Below are 16,151 nucleotides of genomic sequence, written 5' to 3'. Positions count from 1 at the left end.
CTTGAGTAAGGCTTTTTGGTAGCTCTATGCCTCTTTGCCACAACTTCTTGGGCAATGTCCTTATGTTGTTTCCTATACATGGCAGTCCAGGTAAACTTTGAAGCTTCAACCTGTTGTGGAAGTAACTCTTTTATTTGGAGTTGACCAACAGGAAAACCTGAGACTCAATAAGGTTGAATCTGATTCTCCCTCTGTGGTTAGATGTTGGCACCAATGAAATGGCGCAACTTGATCTTAAAAACTTGTTGATGCTTTGATGTTGCCGGTTTTGGTGCCATAAACTCCATTCTTTCTTCTAATCAGTTACTTTCATGTCCATGCAAGATAATCAATTAGAAAAAGCATTAAGAACCATCAGACTCATAACTAAATATTGATTAAATATGAGATTGGATTATGGTCGGTCCAATCTCTCTTTACAATTATTGCTATAGTTATGTTTTTTTTTAAGGAATGCTATAGTTATGCTATCTAGTTATTAAAGAGAGAAATATAATTAAATTGGTAAAAGATCAACCATTGCCTTTACTAAGAACTTAGTTGCATATAATCATTCTTTTTTTTTTTTTTTTGTTGGTCAAGACATATAATCATTCTATTAAAAAGGAAAAGGAAATACAATTCTGCATATATGAGGAACAAACAAGGATAAATGGAAATACAATTCCCCCACGCCAAACCTTCGCTTTTCCTAAAGCAAAGTTTGACTCAAAGATGAAAACCAAGAACAAAGAGCTTAACCAAGTCAGACACCAGGAACAAAAGTTACTTAGACAACATTATTTTCAATTTTCAGGAAGTATCAAAAGAATGCCAATTAGAGACTCAAGTTTCATGCAATCAAACCTTTAAAAAGATTTGTATCACACAACTCATCACTCTCAAGTGTTTGAAGATGTGGATGTTGCTAGTTGCTGGCAAGTATTTTCATTACCAGATTCAGAGGTTGCAGAAGTTTTAGCTATACGGAAGGGTTTGAATTTGCAAAAGACATGTCTTTTCTAGATCTTATAGCAGAATCCGATGCTTCTAACGTGGTTCTGGCGTTGAATGCTCATCAACAATCTCCCACCTATGTCGGCTCTATTATTGGAGATTGTATTAGTTTTAACGGTTGCTTTCGCGGTTTAAATTTTCGGCATGTTAGGCATGAAGCAAACCAAATTTCTCATTATTTAGCTAAATATGCTCTGCAAAATGTAGATTGCATATGGATCGAAGAGACTCTACCTTATATTTCTGCAGTCTTGACATTTAATTTATTGTGAAACCTTCATTAATGAAATTGTCTTTAGCGTAAAAAAAAAAAAAAAAGTGTTTAAAGGTAAAGGGAATATAAAACTCAAATTTCCCAAGAAAATACATTACAATAAGTTTGTAGATTGACCAAAGTTCTACAGTCAAATTCAAAAACATGTAATTAAGCTTGAAATTTTATACAAAATTTTATTATTTAATTTTGCTAGTTACATTTTTATTAATTCAAATTTGAATCATAATTTGTTTAAATTGACGTCAGAATTAGACTTGATTTGAATCAACATTAAAATTAAGTTTTTAATAAATTTAAATTGATAAAAATGATAAATTAAGAATTAGGTAAAAATGGAAATATTTTAAATAAAATGGTACAAATGAAGAGTAAACTAAATTTATAAATAAATAAATAAAACTACATCAAAGCTCAATATTCTTTTATATGTTGTACTCGCATGAACAAGGGAACAACAGTCTTGCTTGTCTATCTGCTTTTCTTGAATGAAAATTATAGTCGGCTTTCAAGCTAGCATGACTAAAATTAAGTTTGAAAGTAAACATAAAAAATTAGGAATAAATTATCTCTATAAATAATAATCATCATATAAATAAAATCATCAATTAAACATTTAAGGGAATAAATAAGAGGGATAGTGATTCGAAGTCGGTAATGTTGAAATAAACAAATAAGTCATTAACGGTGATGACCTGCACAGTAGTAAACCGTTGAATAACATGAGGTGTGACAAAATCACTGTCCTTAGGGATTTATTCGCCTCATAAGCACGCATCCTCCTAGGATACAACATGTTCTTCCCAGATCTAATCACATCAGAGGTGACAGAACAGCTTGAATCTATCTCAAAATAGCAGCAGATGTAACCCAAGAAAGTCAATATTTTTTGAAAGGAGAGAAAACTATTTTTTGTTTATGTTTTTGGGAGACGAGTGTTTCTCTTGCTACTGATGAAAGGCTCATTAAGAAAAAGCTTCACTCCTATTTGTTTCCGTAAAAAGACTTTTTCTAAGCAAGTAAAAGAATATTTTGTCATGCAAAAATAAAGCCTTAATAATAGGGTTTTTTCTAGATTACCTTTGAAGAATGGTGGGTAATTTACCCACCAACCAATGAAAATGAACAATTTATTGGTGTGGTCAAGATAGTTCATGGATACCACTTAAAAATGTGATTATGTGGCTAATGTGTATTGGTTGGGGTAAATTACCCACCATTCTTCCATGGATACCCTAGTTGTCACCTAATAATAGCTATTCAATTGCGCACATTTGAAAGAAAATATAACTGTTTTGACTCAGTAAACAAGTAAATGTGCTTAAATAATAATAGTTAATTACATTTAGTATTGTAATTTTTGTTTTATTTATTTACATTAACTTTTCAAATTTAAATTGTGATTAGTTTATATTTAATTTGTTAAGATTAACTTAATGATTATATTATATTTCATTCAACATTTATATTAGGATTAGATCAATTTTTTTGGTTTCTCACAAACTTTCTCGGTAAGAGATAATCATATTCAAAATGTGTCACACACACTAAATGTGGATACTACTCTTGATAAGAATTTGAATCTTGGCTCACCATCTTGTGAGAGTCTAATATCTTCCATTGGACCTAACCCAATTGGTAGATTATATCAAATTTAAAATTATGATTAAATTCAAATATTTGATTAGATAAAGAAGTATAGAATTGTAAATAAATGAGTTTAAAATGACGGTAAAATTTGAAGAAAAAATTACACCGAAACTTAATATTCCTTATGGATCATGATTCATGATATATAGCGCGACATACCATCTCACAAGAGTATCACGACACCTGTAATGCATTTGCAGTGGGTCCCTTTTACTTTCATCAAGTTATTCGTGGTGTGCTCGCGATTTTTTCATTCGCTGTATATAGCATTTGTTCATGGAAAATGCTTAATGTTACGACAGAGTCTTGCACAAATTTAGACGAATGGTGACTATTTATTTTATTTGTAAAACACAGCAAGCTAGATTAAATTTCTATAAAGTATACAAGTAGTAACCACCATCTGCCAACACTTCTCAGTTTTTGTATGCTTCATTTCTCTCTCTTTCTCATGTGTTGTTATACCTTCTTTTTTATGCAATGATGATATCAAATATGAAGCGGTGAGGTTGGTGGTGATACTAACATCATATGCAATGATAGATATATAGGATTCTCTTGTGAGCATATTAAATTTGTTTAAAATGAGCCCATATATGGTGATTTTGTAAGGCAAACAAGATGTCGTGCATTTTGTGCGAACAAAAGTCGCATACCATATAGCACTACTGTTTGTTCATTCATTATATACTACTACTAGGGGAAAGAACATGCTCGTATATATGTTTTTCTATAGCAATTAATTGTATATAGAAATATATTTTTTTTAACAAATAAGCTTAAAATAAGTTTTTTTTTTTTTTTAACAAATCAAAATGAGATATATTAACAAAAAGTTTTGATCCCTAACACAAGTAGTGCTAAAGGAAACAAAACAAAATTACAAATAGTTCCAATCAAACCACAAAAGACAACAAAGAAAAATTACATCAATCAATCCCCAAATAAGTAAGGAGACGCTACCACCACATATGGTAACCAAAAGGAAAGCACACATTTTTTGCTTTCAACCATTTAAGAGAAGTAATCATAACTTTCTCAAGTAATTGTGCAATTGTTTTTGCTGTATTGACAAATAATCTTTGATTTCTTTCGTTCCAAAGAACCCAAATACCACAAAGCCAAACCAAATGAAGGAAAGACTTTCTTGGAGCATGGCTAGCTGAAGAGAAAACAAATTGATAATAATGATCCAACACCTGATGAGGATCCACGGAAAACACACCAATTCAAGTTTTAATTTGTTGCCAAAGATCACCAAAAATAGGATAATGAATAATTATGTGGTCTATTGTGGAGAAGACGCCACGCGCAAATAGAAACTTTCAAAGGAACACTCTTATGCCAAGGAGCATCCGAAACAACGTCGTGGTTATGTATCTTCTGCCACACGAGCATTTGATACACACCACTCACGGTGTAACCATCACCAATATTAGGTCGCCAAAGCCATACATCTGATTGATTATCCTGCAATATAACGTTAGTAAGCAAGTTCCTAATCTCCACTACCAACTCCTCCTCCCAAGCTAATAAGCGGCGTCTCCACCTCCAAGCCTCCCCATGTTCATCCCAACCTAATGCGAACATCTCTCCCACCGACAAATCCTTATGAATCGACAAGTCAAAAAGTCTCCTAAATCTCTCCATAAATGACTTTGTCCCCACCCAACAATCCGACCAAAAGAAAGTATTTAAGCCATTACCTAAACGTTTTGTTACACTTTCTTCAAACCAACTACAACCCTCCACACCTATGCCATTTTAAATTTTTACAATCTCCCTCCACCAAGCTGACCCCGTCGCGCCACCCTCCCTTAACCGCCCTCTGTGTTCCTCATAACGGGAATACAACACTTTATACCACAAGCCCTCCCTGTCGACTAATTAAACACCTCCAACACCATTTATCAAGAAGAGCAATATTAAACTCTTGTAATCTCCTTACCCCCAAACCACCAACCCCCTTATTCATACAAATAGTGTTCCAGTCCACCCATGCAATTTTTCTATGATCCTCACCCCCACCCCAAAAAAAATTAATTAAAATAGATTTAATGGAGGAGATTATACCTGTGGGAGCTCTGAAAAAAGAAAGGCAGTGAAGATGGGACAGACTTAAGGAGAATCAAGCGACCACCATAAGACAAATAAGTTTTTTTTTAAGCGTCCAATATTGTTTATATTATTCCTCTAGAAAATAGTGTTCGTATTATTTTGGATTGTTTCTCCTACCGTTGTGTATTGTTTATATTTTATTGGGATTAGTTAATTTTTTAATTGATAATTTAAATAATAATATTACGGAATGATAAAATAGTTTAAATAAAGGTGTAATAATGTAAATGAAAAAATCCAGTGCAAATATAGATATAAATATAGACATAATTATAGATGTTTTTTTTTTTGTTGATGGATGGTTCCATGCTGAAATGGCCTATTGCGCACGCTAGCCTAAGCAAGAAGTAATACTATCAACAGAAAAGAACTTTCTTGGTCCCAAAGCCAACAGAAGAAAAATATAAGAAACTAAATTGCTTCACTCTATAGAAAAAAAAAATATATAAAAAGTACGAAAAGAATTTCTTGTTGGAAAAGCCAAACAGAGCATTATATACCACTCTCTGCTTCACAGAGTCAGTGTGTTTATCGTCTTATTGCTGCTCTTCCTTTCATCCTTCTTAGCTATGGTTTCTTCTTTGGTGATCAAGGTTCCAATCTCAATTTTCCACTTTCTTTCTAATTTTCGTTTTATTATTATGCTTTCAATTAGTTTCTCTTCTTTATAGTCTTTTTATTACCACTTTGCATGCACTCCGTTTTTTTTTTATACTTTCGCACCGGTCTCCGACCCACCACTGGTGGGCGACTAATCCGGCTCATGCGTAGAGAAATGTGCACTGGCCAAGCGTTGTTCCCCCTGGGAATCGAACCCGGTATTCCCCGGGTACGTTCTTGGAAGGACATGCACTCCTTAGCTAGCACGTTAGTTACATGTACAATATTAATTGCTATAAATAAGTTGTAATTACTTTTCATTTGCTTAATGAGAATACACATTGCAACAATTTTTGCATCACTTTCTCTTTTTTCTTAATTCCATTTGTATCTTGCACGGCAAGAAACTTCTGCTGCACCAATACTTCTGACCTATTTCATTATTCTTTTAGAACTTTAGGGTATGTTAAGAATTGGATTTGTGGAATCATGTTACTTGTTATTTCTGTTCAGGTGAAATATGGAAATACCTTCAGACGGATCGGTGTTTGTATGGATGACAATAATCACATGGACCTTAACATGGTTGGGTTGAGGGATAAGATATGTTCTGTTTTCAATTTTACTGCTAATGCAAACTTCATTCTGAGCTATGTTGATGAAGATGGCGAGCAGGTGAATCTTGTGGATGATAATGATTTGAATGACATGATGAAACAACAATTGAAATCCTTGAGAATCGATGTACATGGGAGTGGATTGTTTCCACTGAAATTATCTCAATGGAGAAATACCATCAACAAATCTTCCCCTGGGATGATACTGAGCAAAGATGCTTTCTGGTATGGTTCTCTTTTTGTGTCGTGGATTGGATTATGTTCGATTATTTACTGCAAACCAAAAGAACAGATTGTCCAACCCGTCCAGCATGTTAGCAAAGGTTTGTTTTTTGTTTTTGGAAACTCGGAATCCGGCCCAAAGGTTCACACATCCGGAGGATCAACTTCATCAAAGTAATCGTTGGTTTAGATAGTGTCAATCGAAGTTGCAGTTTCCATCCTTCTTATCAAGTCTATCATCACTCAATAGAGTTTGCTGGTCTGAAAGTAACAAAAAAACTATTAGAAAAAAAAAATGTTTAGGAGATTATTAATGTTGCCTTAGAATTTGTCTGTTATTAAGTTTGGCTAGTTAATTGGATGCTCTTGTGCTTTGAGACATCAACATATCTTTGTTTTTATATAATTTTATTTTATGCTTTATGAGATACATAGTATTGATTTGATTAATGTTCACTTCAAGTTCAACCGTTATTGGTCTACCATCTCAAATCAACTTATATTCTCTGCTTTATGGCCAAAAAGACTATTAGTTTGTGACCTGGACAAAATGTAATTAATCTTCAAGAGAAACAAATGCAAATAGTTAATAATATGATGATATTAATAAGGGAAAATTACATTGATCTGCTCAGAGGTAGGTTGAAATTTCACTCACACCCCTACTAATTTTTAACATGACAATAACATCTCCTATGTAGTCTTCCATGTGATGAAAACCTTCCTTTTAGGTTAACGGTGCTTCTTCTTTGTGAACTTAAGATCCCCATGCAACCCTTGTGTCGTATGGCATATCACCTATATGGTGTTACTCCAAGTCTCATACATTGAGCATATCTTAAATGTTCTTTTTCAAAGACCCTAACAAAGGTCTCATTTTCAGAATGAGTGTCTTTGCACTATTCCTGCATATACAAATGGATTCCATTTTAAGCTCACCGATAACAACAATGCATAGAGACTAAAATTATTTTGTAAAGTAGACTAGTGGTTAGAAATTAACCGTGTATCCTGGAATTCGAACTCTTACCGCTGCATATATAATGTTATGACTCTCTACCAACTAACGTGTGCTCAAAGACAAAATTATTTAATTATGATATATGCTAAAATTGACATCTATACATGTACAAGTAAGCATAATAGAAAATCCCAAAGACAAACTCTCTACTTGACCATTTCACACACCACATCCTCCTAATTCCACAAAATGTGGAGTTTTAATTCTATTTTGAATTTTCAAATGGTTCTTTTAAAATTGTTACATGTAAGCATTAGCTTTGTTCATGAATGAAAATTTTGCATTATATAGCACTGCTTGCAGTATTTATGGAACTCGGTCTCCGCTTCAGAGAGTGAGCGTGTAAAGCTTTTCGTTCTGTCGTCAGCTATGGGATCTGATCTGGTGATAAAGTTCCTGATCTCAATTTCTCCTTTCTTTCTAATTTCTATTTGATAACTTTGCTTTCAATTCATTTCTCTTTCTAGCTGCTTCATGCACTGATCATTGAGGTATTGCTTATGTGATCAAAATTAAATTGATCATTCTTTGTTCGTTACGTTTTTTGCAACTAATTTGAATTTTTAGGTCTAATAGGGATTAAATTAATGATATTTGTACAATCATTTTGAGACAACCGGAGGGAGAAAGAGTATGAGAGAGATGCATTGCATGTTAATTAGATACCTATTGTCATTTCATCAAATTATGCCCCTAAAACAATATTAATTCCCATTTTAAAATTCGTGTTTGTTGTCTCCAATTTTACACATTATGGCAATTTTGTTCCTAACCCAAAGTTTTGACCCCAAAGAGGTATGATATTTTGTTGCAAAAAAGTGATAATTTTTTTGTATGCTCTCTTCAAATTCAAAACTGGGGCAACTCAGGTTTTGAAATGGTGGTTAAATTTTTTTCAAGTAAAATAAAGCTGTCACATGTGCATTAAGCTAGATGAAATAGAGTGTTAAAAGTGTATTTAAGCCTAAATAATATCATGTTGTTTGTCGGACTTCATAACATATCACTTGTTATATCTATATAGGTGAAATTTGGAAATACCTTCAAGCGCTTTAATGTTCGTGTGGATGAGAATAATGTAATGAATCTTGACATGGTTGAGTTGAGGGCTAAGATACGGTCTAATTTCAATTTTAATGCGGATGCAAATTTCAGTCTGAAATATGTTGATGAAGATGGCGACTTGGTGAATCTTGTGGATGATAATGATTTGCATGACGTGATGAGGCAGCAGTTAAAATCCTTGAGAATTGAAGTACATGGCAATGAATTCTTTCTATTAGAATTCTCTCAATGGAGAAAAATGATCGGTAAATCTCTCTGGAAAATAATTGGAAAGGAAGAAGTATTATATTATGGTTCTACTTTTGTGGCCGGGTTGTGTTCAGGGATTATCTTCAGTAAATCAAATGTCCGATCCAGCGTACCCAGCCGATCTGTTAGTAAAGGTTGGTTGTATGGCTATCCTCCCCGCCCAACCCGTCGTTAGGAAAGGTTAGTTTAGATAAGGTCTATAAAGTCTATCAAAATAGAGTTGCAGTGTCCAACTTCCTTATCAAGTCTATCATCATCAAGAGAGTGGGATGATCTGAACTCTGAAAGTATCAATGAAAAACTATTAGACAAATAAGTGTCTAGCAGATTATTGTTTCCTTTGAATTTGTCTTAGTTTTTATGTTTGGATGGTTAATTGGATGTTTTTGTGCATTGACACATCAACATATTTTATTTTATGCTTTATGAGATACATGGTGTTAATTTGATCAATGTTGATTGAGCCTGTTTGAAGCTTTTTATTTTAAAGCAAAGATATAGTAAAAGGAATACAAGGTACTAAACAAAATAATGATTTTACCCAGGAAATTTAAGTTGGCTGTTATGATTACGAAAAGTCCCTCCTTTTACCGTTTTCTTTAAACTTGATGCTTCTAATGTGATGAAATTGTACGTTAATGTGATGAAATTGTACCGTTTTCTTTTGTTGCTGTCACCGAAAATGACATTTTTTGCTATGGATCAGATGATGCAAGCTTTTCACATTGATCTGAACTCAGAAACCATTCTTCTAGTAACTTATCTACATTCTGCTTTGATTATATAGAAAATTTAGAAGAAAAAAACTACCATATATATATATATATATAAAACCAACCGGAATGTAACTGGAAAATAGCAACAAGAGAGCAAGAAGAGCTATCCATGATGATGAGGGTGTGATCTTAAATAAGCACATGAGTAATTAAAGGAAAAATGATTAAATTGTAATTATATTGAATAAAGTGCAATTAAGGTATCTAGAGTCAAGTTGCATGCATTTGCAACAGAAATGGCTAGTAGTTGAGTACAATTATTGGCATAGATCATCTTTTGCAGCAGGAAGTCAATCCTTACGATGATTAACATATTTGGATAGGTATATTGAGACACCTCTGCAGGTTTAAACTAAATGGTGTTGCTACACTTATCGGGAAAACAGGATTAGGTTACATATTGCTAACATTCTTAGTTCTTATTGGTCTATAAATTATAGATCTATATCTTTCGATTTCTTTGCTACTGGTGTTATTAGAAAAGATGTTGCATTTAGCATTTGCACTAAACCCTGCATTGAAACTAAGGCGATTACAAGTAGTAAATTGGATGACAATTTGTTGAACTCAATTTCTGTGAAGATTTTTTTTATCTCCTTTTGAAGTCAATATTTAAGAATACTTCATCAGATGAGCAATGAGCTGTAAAACATGAGAGCATCGTAGAAGTTATTAATGGTTTATATACAAATCCATAAATTTAGTCCGTCATCTGCTTTATTTGTGACCAAAGGAGCACCGAGCCGTAAAACATGAAACAAATATATAAGAATTACAAATTTTCAGATACTATCAAAAACTTTAAACATCTTCTACATTTTTTGTGATAAGTAGCTTCTCAAATCTCTAATACTCTAAAGAATTTGGGTTGGTTGCTAAGCCTGGAACAACTGGGATAGAATATATAGCATACTTGTGTAACGAAAATAGCATGAAGTTTCTGTGATGAAAAAATTACAGTTCCCAAGTCTTGCATTGGACGCAAAAAAAAGGTAAAATCAGAAATGATATTGGAACACAATTTTGCAACAAAATACAGGACACTGTGGGAGGGAAAGTTTCGTTAAGTCGACTTTATAAGAGGGACAAACGTGTCGTTTTGAATTTAATCTTTTGCAATCTAAAACTATTTTCTCTTCCCACAAGTCTCGCTTCATTCCCCTCTTTTCTCTTTTCCTCCACGACCAAATAATCACAACACAAGTGTCTCGATCATGCACCCTCTTTCAGCACTCGTTTACTTCACCTCCTTGAAAATGAGATCGAATTGTTGTGGTTGAAGATGGTCACAATGGTGAAAACGGCTGCGACGAACCACCTCCTTTAAGCTAGGGTAGTTTCCTACTTTTTTTTATGTTATTTCTCTCATTGTAACTATTTTCTAATTGTCTTTAGGGTTTATTTGCCATTTTGTTTCTTAGAGATTCTATTTAAATCATCCATTGTGTTTGAGTGCCAAATGAAGTTGTTGTTCTAGAATTTGAAGTTCTTTGAGACGTAAGCCATCAAACTCCTCCAATAAAATTCTTGTAACAAAGCCACAAGCTTTGCCATTGCATATCACTTGTATTACAATACAAACTTATCTTGCCATTGCATACATCGAATAGATATTTTCGAGCGAATTTATTTTATTTTATGAACGAAATATACCCAAAGGAATATGATACTCCTAATAATGAAGAAATTTTGTAACTTTCCTCAAAATGTCAAAATTCGAATACCAGAGCTCGAAGATCATTTTTTGAAGACTAATCCATGGAAGTTCGAAATAAGTAAATCCAAGATCATTCGAAATTTGAAATGCATAACTTTTTAGAACTCCATACAAATTGTGTCAAAGAAGTCTTTACACCAATTGTTTATAATTATTCGACATTCCAAATTCAAAGTATAAGAAGAAACTTGCCGAAGAAGACTACATGGAAAGAAGTTATTCGACACGTTACATATGCATCATTTGAGTTAGTTTATTTTCTTTTCTGTATAGAGTAGAATCAAAATCCAAGCAAAGAAGCTCGTTTCTATTCCATAAAAATTTGCCTGGTAGATAACGCATTCGCCTCGTAAGAAAACATCTTATTAGATGTTAAAATGAATAATGTATGTAATTCATTTCTATTTATAATGACCACATCTTTTTTATCTTTATTTCTTACTTTTTGCAGCCTTCGTGTATATATTTGTCATTTCTTGTACTTTTTATTTGCACTCACGTGTTTCTAATATTGTAAACTACATGTTTGTACCTTTAAAACCTATCAACTAAGAATCTGTAATATTTCCACACCAACGCATACAATGCTCTCAATTTATCTTTGGAATTTCAACCTGGTGTTGTTGTCCAATGATGATATTGGCATCTTTGTATCTGTTATGGAAGAAGCGTAGGAAAGGAAAAATGTGTGTAATGATGTTGGAACATATATGACTTTCATGTCATACGAAGATAATCAACAAATTATGACATGTAAACAACATTCTATTCATACCGTTATAAACTAAAGTAGTTGAGAAATGAGAAACAAGTGACAAGCAAAAACAAACAAAGGGGGTTCTGCGCTCACTCCCTCTCCCTTGTGACAACAATATTTTGTCATTTTCCTAATATGACCATAATTTTACCCAAGTTTACAATCCACTCAAAATTAATTGATTTGCTAACTCACACATTTTGTTTCAATGGTAAATAATTATGCAACTATTAAACAACTCACATTTTGTACTTTTTATTTCTACTATGCACACTCCTTCCAGAATATTACTTTTACTTTAATGAAAAAACAAACTAGTTAAGAAGGAAATAGCGTGTTTGTCAAGTAGTCTAGAAATTAAAATTCACTTTTTAAGATAAATAAGTGAGTTATTTGTGGTTTAAACTTAAGTCCTGCATATAACAATGCAATGCATTATCTTCTAGCTGAGGTATGCTCGTGGAAACCATTTTTCTTTCTTTTATTTAATCATTACATTTATTAATATATGTTTAGAAATTTTAAACAAGTTCATTTTAAAATAGATTTAGTATAAAATTGTGCTAAGTTTGTTTAGCAAAAAACTATTTAGCGCGAATAATTGGGTTACGCTATTTTATTGACAAAGACAGTCGCAAAGCGAGTATATATATATATATATATATATATATAGGGGATGTATCAAATGAGAGGAAGTGTTATAATGAGAAGGTGGGAGGAATAGATTATGACCCTTGGATGAAAATGAACAGTCCAAATTAAAAGGTTCACTTAAACAATGCACGTGACTTTTGTGGTTGGTCTACGTGCTTGCTGCCTGCCCTTTCTTCTTCCTCCTTCATCTCTCTCTCACTCTCAGAAACTTGCGTTAGCTTATGTTCCTGTTCTTTGATTTTCTTGTGTGCTTTCCTCCCAACAATCTAGACTAATAACCAACACGCTAGATTAAAGTTCCCTTTTTGATGGTTTTGATAATTTCATTCTATCAAAATTGAAAATCCATATTTATCTCTCAAATTAACTCTCTAACTAAAAAAAATATGTTTCTTAAATTAATCATAATTTGTGTAAATGAAATTGGATAAATCTCCTTATCAACTTGGTCTTCCACCATAAACATGAAGAAGCTTCCTTTGAACTATAAACGTGAAGCTTCCTAAACAAAAACAATTATCCATAGCTTCAAAGGGCATATCATAGGACATAGATCTGAAGCCTTGAAATTTCAATTTCAATTTCAAGAGTACAGTGAAGATTTTATTTTATATGAACCAGATGTGAGATGAATTTGTATATCTCTACGTTTGATTCTACAGATTTAAAAATAAATAAAATCATGCTTTAACATCCAGAACATGGACAGAGTTATAGAGATTAGAGAGCAAGTTGAAAGAGACGAAGAAATGAATGGCGCGTGGGGAAACCGTGAAACTAAATGAAAAGGAAACATGTGCATATTAACTAAACACTATCTCAACCGATGACTTAAATCTAATGGCTATTATTTGGTCCTCTCACCCTCTCATTATAACACTTCCTCTCATTTGATACATCCCATATATATATATATGTATGTCAGTCTCGGCTTCAGAGAGTGAGTGTGTATGGCGACCAACGGTTACCTTAGTGTTTCACTGCTTTTCATTTCGTCCTTCATCGCTTTCGTTCTTTCAGCTATGGAATCTCAACTGGTGATAAAGGTCCTTTATCTTTCTCATTTCTGTCTTCTTTTTTTCAATTTGTTGTGATTTTTTAATAATTGCATTGCATGAATGATTTGTTTTCCCCTACTGAAATGTGGGATGCCTATTGTCATTTCTTCAAATTTAACTAAAAGTAAGATTTCAAAATCCAAATATTTGGTACATATAATTTTCACATATTGTTGCGACTTTGGATTTAAACCCAAAAAATGTTGATTTTTGTCCCAATAAATGGTGATTTTTGGTCGCAAATATACTTTTTTGTAAGCACTTTTCAAATTCAAATTGGGAGCAACCTGTATTTTGAAATTGGGGCTAAAATCTTGTTCATGGTAAAATGGAGAGACCAAAAGTGGGTTAAGCTAGTTAAAATAGATCCAAAAGTTCATTTAAGTCTAAACAAAATTGCTATGTTTTTCGGACTTCATATCATATCACTTGTGAACTCTGTACAGGTGAAATTTGAAAATACCTTCAAGCGCTTCAATGTTAGTGTGGATGAGAATAATCGAATGGATCTTAAGATGGTTGAGCTGAGGGCTAAGATACGGTCTGATTTTAATTTTACTGATAATGCAAATTTCAGTTTGAGATATGTTGATGAAGAGGGCGACTTGGTGAATCTTGTAGATGATGATGATTTGCATGACATGATGAGGCAGCAATTAAAATACTTGAGAATTGAAGTACAATATGGCAATGGATTCTTTCAATTGAGAAAAATGATCAGTAAATCTGTGTGGAAAATACTACAGAAGGAAGAAGTGTTATATTATGGTTCTACTTTTTGTGGCCGGGTTGTGTTCAGTAAATCAAATATCCGATCCATCGGCCGACCCATTAGTAAAGGTTGGTTGTATGGCCATCCTCCCCGCCAACCTGTCATTAAGAAAGGTTAGTTTAGATGCGGTCTATCAGCCAGCGTGACCCATCGTTAGGAAAGGTTAGTTTAGATAGGGTCTATAAAAATTGAGTAGCAGTGTCCAACTTCCTTATCAAGTCTATCATCACATCAAGAGAGTGGGATGGTCTGAACTCTGAAAGTATCAATGAAAAACTACTAGGCAAATAAATGTTTAGCGGGTTAATGGTTCCTTTGAATTTGTCTTAGTTTTTATGTTTGGATAGTTAGTTATCTTTATTACTTTATTTTATGCTTTATGAGATACATGCTACTGATTTGATCATTGTTTGAATTAGGTGTTGTTTGACTATGTTTTTTGTTTATAAGCAAAGATATAGTAAAAGGAATACTAGGTTACTGATACAAAATAATGATTTTAACGCAGGAAATTGAGTTGGTTGTTATAATGATGAAACTGTTATTGGTCTACCATCTTAACTTAACTTATATCCTCTGCATTAGAAGTAGCATACTTGTGTAATGAAAATAATATGAAGTTTCTGTGATGAAAGAATCATAGTTCCTAAGTCCTGCATTGGACCCAAAAAAATGGTTTTTATGATGATAATGACTAATTTGTATTTCCCCTGCAACTTCAACGATTCTCTTTAAAAACCCTCAAAAATCCTTCCCACTTGTTTACTTCCTTGTACTGGTATTTGTTTAAAGTTGGAATGTGAAAAGTATGTGCTACAATCAAAAGGAGTAACTTTCTGCAGCCAAAATTGATCGCGTTGCATGGTTGATTCTTAATCTACTCCCTCTTCTTTTTATCACACCCTTGTCTTAATGTGTAATGGAAGTTTTTTTTTTTTGACTTTCGCAACGGTTTCCGACTCATCAAAGGTGGACGACTAATCCGGCTCGTCCGTAGAGGCATGCGCACTGGCCAAGCGTTCTTCCTCCTGGGAATCGAATCCAGTATTCCCCAAATACGTCCTTGGAATGAGCTTCTTGCCACTGGAGCCCAAGCAACTTGGTTATGTGTAATGGAAGCTTGATGAAAGAAGGAAATAAATCAAGATGCATAAGAAGATGATGAAAGAAAAATTAGAGTTTTTATAATTACACCCTGTTTAATCATGGTTGCACCCCAAAATGACAAAATTACCCTTCCATAAAATTTAATTTTCAAAAAGTATCTTCCTTTTTTCTTGGTTACACCCTAAAATCCCTCTTCAGTTTAAGTAGGTCATGTAAATTTAGTTTCAGTAGGTCATGTAAACTGAGTTTAAGTGTACATACTTAAACTCAGTTTAAGTAGGTCATGTAAACCGAGTTTAAGTGTGCATTTAAAAGTTCAACCTTGTTCAATGATCCTACGTAATCTCAGTTTAAATATGTACATGTAAACTTATTTTAAGTAGGTCATGTAAACTAAGTTTAAGTGTACATACTTAAACTCAGTTTAAGTAGGTCATAAAAACATGTAATCTACTTAAGCTTAGTTTAGATGACCTACTTAAACTGAGTTTACATGAC

General features: G+C 33.1%; 2 protein-coding genes across 2 annotated transcripts; both read left to right on the top strand.

Annotated features, from left to right (window-relative positions):
* Window positions 1-5,522: 5,522 nt before the first annotated feature.
* On the top strand, window positions 5,523-6,927 carry LOC25493713 (uncharacterized). The gene is made up of 2 exons (XM_013602292.3): window positions 5,523-5,631; window positions 6,152-6,927. The coding sequence occupies exons 1-2, from the start codon at window positions 5,608-5,610 to the stop codon at window positions 6,653-6,655; spliced, it is 528 nt and encodes a 175-aa protein (XP_013457746.1). The 5' UTR covers window positions 5,523-5,607; the 3' UTR covers window positions 6,656-6,927.
* Window positions 6,928-13,428: 6,501 nt separating this feature from the next.
* LOC25493712 (protein JOKA2) lies at window positions 13,429-14,866 on the top strand. The gene is made up of 2 exons (XM_013602291.3): window positions 13,429-13,762; window positions 14,221-14,866. The coding sequence occupies exons 1-2, from the start codon at window positions 13,667-13,669 to the stop codon at window positions 14,662-14,664; spliced, it is 540 nt and encodes a 179-aa protein (XP_013457745.3). The 5' UTR covers window positions 13,429-13,666; the 3' UTR covers window positions 14,665-14,866.
* Window positions 14,867-16,151: the final 1,285 nt, after the last annotated feature.

This window comes from Medicago truncatula, chromosome 4 (assembly GCF_003473485.1).
Source record: "Medicago truncatula cultivar Jemalong A17 chromosome 4, MtrunA17r5.0-ANR, whole genome shotgun sequence".
Classification (NCBI taxonomy): domain Eukaryota; kingdom Viridiplantae; phylum Streptophyta; class Magnoliopsida; order Fabales; family Fabaceae; genus Medicago; species Medicago truncatula.
Note: the sequence above shows the minus strand (reverse complement) of the source record. Positions and strands in the feature narration are given on the sequence as shown.